The 9,632-nt window shown below is 26.3% G+C and overlaps 1 protein-coding gene across 1 annotated transcript; it reads right to left on the reverse strand.

Annotated features, from left to right (window-relative positions):
* Positions 1-5,820: 5,820 nt before the first annotated feature.
* LOC106304759 lies at positions 5,821-6,473 on the reverse strand. The gene has a single exon (XM_013741152.1). It carries the CDS (start codon positions 6,344-6,346, stop codon positions 5,987-5,989), a length of 360 nt encoding a protein of 119 aa, XP_013596606.1. The 5' UTR covers positions 6,347-6,473; the 3' UTR covers positions 5,821-5,986.
* Positions 6,474-9,632: the final 3,159 nt, after the last annotated feature.

The raw sequence follows: 9,632 nt of genomic DNA on the forward strand, positions 1-9,632 counted from the left end.
CAGTGTGTGGATCTTGATTAAGTCTTACTGAAAGCCGTCGTCCGCATCAGCCTACCAAGCGAACTTTGACATCAATATAAGAAGTTTTTGCGCATTGACAACTTGTGATGTGATGCAGTTGGAAGCAATAATTTTTTTTGGGCCACTCTGTGTTACTTTATCAAAAATAAATAAATCGAGAATAACTATATTTTAAAGGAATCAAACATGTTATAATGATTGTGTTCTTTCGATTAGATCTACTATATAAACTAGTAGTTTTTAGATAATATATATTTTTGATCAAAAAAACAAGATAATATATATTTAATTGACAAGGAAGGAAAATCTAAAAACATTGACAACTTTTAAAGATTGGACCTTCCTTCTAAGTCCGATATTGATCATATATATATATACACTAGGTGATTTATCCGCATCTATAATATTAACAAAAAAATCAAATTGTAATAATTTATTAAATTATTTATTTAGTTAGTTTTATATTTTATATTATTTTAGTTAAGACTGAAATTTATGAGTTATTAAGTTGGATGTTTTAACGTACTTGATTTTAAAAAATATTTACTATGATTATAATATTTTTTAATCAAATTCTAATTTGATTTTAATTTGGTTTAGATAATTTTATCGTTTGTATGGTTATGTTAATTATAGTTTTATATTTTGTTTATTATTGGGGTTTGTGAATTTTTGACACAAATCACTTATAAAATTTATAAACCAACAAAATTCCCCCACTGAAAAAATTTGGACCATTTTATTGAAGTGAAGATTTATCATTATAACTAAAGCTGTTAATCAAAAACAACCAAATGTTTTTAAAAAAGACATAAATATAATTTCAATTAAAACTACGTAATGTTTTAGAAAACATCTTTATAACTACATATTTGGTTTTCTTTTGTGAAGCAACATTAATGAGAAAATGTATGCGCTATCTAAATAAAAATCTTGTTCCTAGCGAAATAACATATATCATAGGTATTGAAATATTTTAACCGGACTCTATTATATGTTATAACGGTTGTCTCGACAACATGTATACCCAACTGAAATTATTTGAATTGTTTTTAGTTATATAGTCATTTTATGATATTACTCTTTGATCTTTCATCTATTGACAGATGAATGATCTCTAATAAAAACGAGTGGTGTAGTTTTTACAAAAAAAAAACATAATTTGTAAGAATGAGGTAGAATCTTATATATTCAAATATACGTGTTAATGGTTCAAACTTGAAAGAATTAAATGTTTATTTGTAGAGATATGTACATCCATATAATATTAGGCTGAGAACTTTAAGTAAAAACAATTATTGATTTAGAGATTAAAATTGATTAAATATAAAATTAAATAGTAATTAAGATGTTTTTAACTAACTTAAAATAGTAAGGAAAAATGATTTATTCACGTAATTCAAGAAAAAACCTGTAATTTAATAATCATAAAATTGAGATTTTAAAATAAAAATTATTTTTTATTAAACAACATGTTTCAGATTTGAGAGAAATTGCTAAATAATTTTATAGTTAATATATTTCTTTTTTGATATTAGATTCCTTTATATGTATAATAATCTTTTTATTAATAATAAAGTTTAAATTAAAAAATTTGAAATATTTTAATATTATATTTATTATATTATATCCTTTGTGATTTATATAAAAGAACTTTGTACATGTTTTAAATATTAATATTGAAATTTTATTTGTATTAAAGATATTTCCTTTGTATATTACATTATTTTTTATTTATATAAAAGGATAATTTTTGATATTAAATTACATGTCTTAAATATAGAACGATATATATATATATTTATGTGAAAGTTAAGTTTCTTTTATATTATTAGATTCCTATATATATAATACTTCGTTTTATATTAGAATTTTTATAATAACATATTATATTAAATTACGTTTTTATGTATATAAAAGGAATTTTGTTTTACTAAATTACATGTTTTAAATGTATATATATATATATATATTTATGTGAAAGATATTGCCTTTTTGATAATGAAGTAATTTGAAAAAAAAATATTAACAAAAAAGAAAGTCAAATTTTGTTTTATGGCTTTATAACGAGTGACTGGAGTTACTCGAGTGATGACACTCGAGATCATTCGAGGAATTGCAAGACATCACTCGAGGAATTCTAAAAGTTATTTGTTTTCGGACCCTGCATAAACTGTTTTTCATCCTTTCAGAACTTGAAACATGTTTTAAAATTGTTTCTGAACCCTTTAATTTTTTTGAGCCCTATAAAAAATGTTTTTGAGCCCTTCAAAACATGTTTTCGAGCTCTTTTGAACATATTTTTGAACCCTTCTGAACATGTTTTGTATCTTTTCAAAACGTGTTTCTGAGCCTTTCAAATAATTATATTCAAAAATGACATTACAAATTTTGATATATTATTTAATTATTTTTATATAATTAACAATTTTATTACTAAAATATCCAAAAAATTAAAAGTTACAATTTTTAAGCGTAATATCATTAGTTTATTTTATATATATACAAATTTTATAAATAATTTTTAGTTATTTAAATTTATATCAAATTTTTTATTCATTTTATATAAGTTGGTTTGATGTATTTAATCAAAAAATAGTTAAAATTTTGTCTAAAATTATAATTATAAATATATACATATATTTTCTTAAATATAATTGAAAATAAACAAAATATTTTTATCTTAATTTTATGTTTAATAAATCAAATTTATATTAACATATTAGTAAAAAAATAGGATAATTTACAACACTAATAAAATTTCGTTTTTAAATATAATTAAAATTTAAAATCTATTATTGTGCATGGTGCATGAAAACACGTAGTAGATATACATGTATATGGTTGATTTGGTGGCTAATTGCAAGTGTCACGACGCGTGAGACGAGAAAATGTTTTGTTCTTCTAGGACTTTTTGGCTTTTGTCCTTAAGTGTAGTTTGGTATGTGCAGTTAGAAATTAAATTAGAATATTGTCACGTTGTTTTAACACATCTTTTCAGAATACGACTATGCATGGTAAGTACTGGTACCCCCCTGAAGCCCGGACCACAAAAATACTAGGGGAAATATTATAGTTGGCATATAGAAAACAAGAGTAAAGCGACTCCAATCAATAATAATAATAATGATTTACAGCAGAGATGAAGAAGTCAAAGTTTTGAAGTCCAGTGATGAGGAGGTAGGGGTCGGCTAATAACAGTTAGCATTCTATTGTATTGAAAGATAATCAAGTGACTAGATTTCATTTACCTTTAAATCAAGTGACCAGATTTCATATAAGTAAACATTATTTCTGCAGTACAAAAGACATAATAGCACAACTTTTAAATCATCTATTCTAAGATATGTGATAAAAACATGCCTTTTTCCCAAAAAAAAAAAATACTCCCTCCATTTCATATCAAGTGTTGTTGTAGAAAAAAAATTTCGTTACAAAATAAGTGTCATTTTCGATTTTCAATGCAAAATTTATTAAGTAACTATATTTCATTTACCTTTAAATCAAGTGACCAGATTTCATATAAGTAAACATTATTTCTGCAGTACAAAAGACATAATAGCACAACTTTTAAATCATCTATTCTAAGATATGTGATAAAAACATGCCTTTTTCCCAAAAAAAAAAAATACTCCCTCCATTTCATATCAAGTGTTGTTGTAGAAAAAAAATTTCGTTACAAAATAAGTGTCATTTTCGATTTTCAATGCAAAATTTATTAATTTTATGCAGTAATTTATTTTTTTATTGGTTGAAATATGGTTAGGTGTATAGGTAATTGTGTTTTTATATAGGAAATATACAAAATTAATTGTTTCCTTAATCTATGTGCACAAGGTCAAAATGATACTTAATATGAAACAGAGAGGGAGTATCTGATGAAAAATAAAGCTCACCTTTTAGTCGTTAACTTTCCTCATCTTCTAGTACTGAGCCAGTAGAAACTACATGACCCTAGCTCCTTTCCGTGGACGTGCGCTGCCTCCGACCTTGATCTCCCTTGCAGATTTGCATAAGATTTGTCCATCAATTCGTATGCGATGTAAACAATTACGAATACTTCCAAATGGAGCAGTATTGTCTCTAATCCCCACAGTATGTGGAAACATGAGTAACTTCTAAGAAGGAAACAGTAATGAAACATTAGGAACGTTTTCATGGTGGAAGGGGACGAGAGTTGTCTTTGTATCGTTGATTTGATATCAGCCGGACTGAAGAAAATGTTAAAAATACTATCATCCCAAAATTGATACAGTTTATACAGTGTAGAGTTTTCTGAATGGAAACCATTTTTTTTAATAAAAAATAGAAAAAATAGATGTATCCCAACGATTCCAAAGTAGTATTGATAAAAAAAATCTTGAACATGATTCTATACTCAAAGCTCGCACTCTGAGATTTAGAAGTTACAAACCAAAAGCCAAAAATAGCCACACAAATTGAACAATTAGACTAAATACATTTTTTGGCTTTTATAATAATACACTAATAGTTGACCATTGAACAATTAGACTAAATACATTTTTTGGCTTTTATAATAATACACTAATAGTTGACCATTGAACAATTAGACTAAATACATTTTTTGGCTTTTATAATAATACACTAATAGTTGACCATTGAACAATTAGACTAAATACATTTTTTGGCTTTTATAATAATACACTAATAGTTGACCATTGAACAATTAGACTAAATACATTTTTTGGCTTTTATAATAATACACTAATAGTTGACCATTGAACAATTAGACTAAATACATTTTCTTTAATTTCATCATTTCATGGCTAATTAAATATTTAATAGAATGGTGGTTGGAAGCCCATGCTTCTTCTGCTTTGGGCTAGAACTAGCTTTGTCCATACCTGAATTATTGAGCTCAGTTCTTATTGCTCTGTTTTGCTTCTACTCTTTCAGCTGAAGCAAAAATAAAGCTGATTATTTGATATTAATAACCCCAAATATAGCTATCAGTACACATTGATACCATTTCCTACAACATGATCCTTGGTACAAAACCAGCAAATCATTTGGATATCAATTTGATTTCATAAGTAAAGAACCCTCGGATTTATTGACCCGTAATTTCCTGGAGGATTTTTAGGAATCCGAAAGCTTAATGTGTTTTCAGACTGTAAGATGCTCGTATCCATCCTATCCTCCAACTCGACGTAGGTTGAACATAGAGGTGTTGTGGAGGATATTTGCAATTTAGCTTTTTCTTTTAGTACCCTCTATTTTTGTTTCATTCTCTGCCGGCAAAATGGGGTTGCTGATAGCCTGGCTAAATCGCCTCTTTTGTTTGTGAACATTTACTCTCTTGCTTGAGTTTATGCTTTATGAAAGTCTCCCTTGATAAAAAAAAAAGAAGTAGAAGGGAAAGCTGGTTATAAAAACTTTGATCTACTGTAAACGTACTGAATTGAGTATTGTAAATTTTGTGATGCCTCCATTACTTTGACAGACGTACACATGTGTGTACACATGGACAGAGCTTTCTTAGTCCAAACCAACTTTGGCTGTGGACGATATAATTGAATATATCAACACTTGTCCTTATGTCGTTTGACTTAATTTCAATAACTGTTCAAATCGGTACCTCTATTACGAATGCACCATTTATAACAAAAATTCAAATGTGATGTACAAAATAATCTGGTATCTAGGTACTAAAGTATGCATCTAACACAAATTAATTCTTTTAGAAGATGGAGTTAATTTTGCATTCAAACAGAACATTACAAACATTATTTACAATAAACAATTGGAAAAACATTACAAATAATATTAGATTATTCAAACAAAATATCTAATATATTAGCATCTGGATGTTGCCTCCAAATGTATTTTGTTGAAAAAGATAAGATAATTACAAAACAAGCATGTACATAATTTTGAATTAGCTAAGATCACTGATTAAGCGATTAAACTCAGCTTTTTCTAATCAATTCACCAAACAAAAACATTAATCAATCTCAGGGATGCTCTGTAACGCTGGTCTCCACGGCCGTTGGTGATCATTGGATTGATCAGCGGCGGTTCCGGTTTGATCTCCCCCGTCAGAAAGAAAGTTAGAAAAAACCTCTTCCGCCGTCAATCCCTCCAAACTAATGTTTCTCATGAGATCTTCAAATTCTTTCCTCGTCATCTTTATCTTAATCTCTCTTCCTCCACACGTGGATGAAGACGAGCTTGATGACGACACGTTACTTGTTTCCCCGAGCAGCTTCTCTTCCACCACGTCGTCGTCATGGAACACGGTGGATCCTCTTCTCCTTCTTCTCTCTGTCGTTGTTTTGTTTATTACACATATGCAGTTTCCCATTTTGTTTGTTTTTATTTTGTTTTATTGTGTGATTGATTTAGTTGCTGAGATTCAGAGCTTAAAGAAAGGTTATAAGTATTTATAGTGTACCAAAGAAATAGGTTTCTCTTTTTGTAATAAAGAAATGGATAAAAGGCTCGAGGAAAAGGATTAGATTTGTACGGCCATGTCGGGAGAGATGACAAAGGTTGATTAGTCTTTACGTGGAATGCCTTTTTCAAAGTTACGTTGTAACTAGTTGACCAAAGTTGTGTCATCCTCATCCACTCCTTGTAACTGAATTACTTAATAAAAAAAGCAAAAGATAATCAAGAACTTATTTTCTTTACAAATATTTTTAATTATAAAACTTCTATTTCACAAAATAATGAATAACAATTTATTATACCTTTTCAAAAGAGTAAATATGATCAAAAATTGTTACGAAGATATGTGAAAGTAAAAAATGATCCTGAATAAGTGAATAATACTCCTATTATTATATACTTGCTATCACGAACATGTCCTATTACAATATTGAGTACATTACTGGTATTCACAACCCACAACAAAAAAATAAAACACATTTAAAACATTGAACATGTCCTATTGAGAACATTGAACGGATTTTTTAATCTTATACTTAACATCTACTCTAATTGGTCCTTAATTAAACGTGTCATTTCCTAATTTAGTTTTGATTTCGTCTCAATTAGTCAGAAATCTAACTAGAAAACTAGAATTAAAATCGTCATATTTTTGTTTCTGTAAATTAATTTATTGTTCATTTGTTGTATTGTTCAATGCCGTATAATTATAATACTAGATTTTGATCCGTGCTTAGGAAACGCATGTTAATTTTTGAAATTGAATGAATTCTTCTTATATAATTTATATATAAGATAATCTATAGGTTTGGGTACATTTACCCGGGTGCACTAAACTGTATCAAGCTGAAAAAAAAAAACAAAATTAAGCTGAATTTCATAAATAACTGAGCATATCATATATCTGTGGAACAAAAAAATAGAAACCGAACTGAGAACCAAATGAGTACTTAAAATTTTAAAATACAAATTATATACCTACATATACTAATTATATTTAATTTCTAAATAACCAAATGTCCTAAATATCCTATTTATAAACCAAATTATGCAACAAAAAAAATTAATGACTCAAATATTTTTTATTCAAATAATTGATAGTTAATTATTTATCCTATATTTTTTTCCAAACAACCTAAACTACCCGATTTAAAGCGCAAGATATTTTATATTTTTGAAAATTCAATGAAACGTATCATATACATTGTTAGAATTTGTAAAGTAAATAAACATGTTCTATTTAAACTAGTCTTTTTTTTTCTACTATTTCCACTTAAATCGCCAACCCGTTTAGACCCATTTGATATTTTATTATTATAAAATTAATCATTTAGTTAATCTAAGATCAAATCTTAATATTTGATTGCATGTAATTAATTAAATTAATGTTTCATAGTTGACATTAAGATTTTTAGTTTTCAATTCACGTAAAAATTAAAAAAAAATCTGTTATACACCAGAAGATTCTCCATTACAACCTATATTAAACATTACTAACCCATTGAAAATTTTATACTATTAATGAAACTATACGTGGTAATAATCACATCATGTGTAAACATGTTTAAATAATCTGTCATATATTCATAAAGATTATTGTTAGATTAATTATATAATAGATTATGAGAGAATAATAAAAGAGTTCATTTAAATTATGTAAAGTATTTATATAGTTAGAGAAATATAAAGTAAGACCAAAAAAATAGTTAAGTCTAATGAAATGGTCCAATAATTTTGTTTAAGTAGATTTTTTTAAAAATCCTTCTCTTTTAATAGTACAGATGTGCTCAACAATGACTGTGCACATGAATCATGCAAGAATAACAAAGTTTGTCTATATTTTTGTATGCTTAACTTTTCGAAAAATGTATTAACGTTTATTGAAATAGTGCCTATATTTTTTTAAGAAAGAAGAAAAGAAATAGTTCCTATATTTACAATACTGAAAAGAATCTACGATATTTTAAATGAATTCTAAACCAATTCTTATGATAACTGACATAATTTAATATTAATCACTAGTTCTTATATGCATAGTTGACTGTGGACAAAAACTATAATTATCAAATTATTAGCAAATTGGTGAAGTTGACGGGAGTGGACCATACCCGTTGAAATGTTTTGTCTATTGTGTCGGCCGTGCACTTCCAAAGACTAGTTAGAGTAATATGTTTAGTTGTTTTTATTTTAATCAAATATGATTTTAGCTGTTGAATAATTTTTTTGTTCTGATGTACCTGTGTCTTTACTAAATTTGATTATATGTGTAAATCTAAACTATCGATTTTTATTGTTAATTAGCATTCTTTCTAATTAAGAAAGTATAAATTTATTTTATTAAGCCTTTTACAAAAAATATATATTTATTTATTTACTTCTCCTTAATTAAAACTCTGATGTACCTTTGTGCTGGAAATGTATATATACAGAAAAAACGTTTTTCATTTGATAAAAAAAAGAAAGAGATGGTCTTGTGGTGAAATTTTTTATATACACACTGTAAAACTGTTCCTGAGCTGAGTTCAATTACTTTTTGCTTAGGTTAACATGTGTTGTTTACTGTTTTAGTACATTATAAAGTCCACTTAGATTGAATGATTGACAAAATGTTTTTTTTTTCGAGTTGACATCGTCTGAATAGTAGTTCGTATGCAAAATTCTGTTGATAATAATATTTTGTATACCAACTGAATCAAGTTTCGATAGAGGGTTTCACCAAATATCATTAACTGCATATATAATTAAATTGGTACAAACAAATAAATAAATTTCATTAATCTAAACAATCACTTTTTCTATTTTATATGATATATATTTAAATTTAAATGATATTAAAGTGTATATATAGTGTATTTTTAATATTGAAATATATTAAGTGATGATTTCTAATCATATGGTTTTTTTATCATTTCTATATTTTTATAATAAAAACTTTAAATCACTGAACAAAAATTTCATTGTGGGATTAATAATTTTTAATTTATATTTTTTTAGAAAATTCAATGTAAAGTTTCAAGTTTAATATTAAATTGTCAATATTTGTTCAAAACTTTTATAAAAAATAAGTAGATTTCAAAATTAAAATATTTATATATTTAAATGGTTTATAGTTTAATTTAAACGATATTAATATATACATCTTTTAATCTTAATATTTATTAAATGATACTTCCTACTTATATTATTTTGTAATCATTTGT

This window comes from Brassica oleracea, chromosome C7 (genome assembly GCF_000695525.1).
Source record: "Brassica oleracea var. oleracea cultivar TO1000 chromosome C7, BOL, whole genome shotgun sequence".
Classification (NCBI taxonomy): Eukaryota; Viridiplantae; Streptophyta; class Magnoliopsida; order Brassicales; family Brassicaceae; genus Brassica; species Brassica oleracea.

Bases quoted from the DNA above. Each gene is read 5' to 3' on its own strand.
- LOC106304759 (XM_013741152.1), bottom strand. From the start codon at position 6,346: ATGGGAAACTGCATATGTGTAATAAACAAAACAACGACAGAGAGAAGA.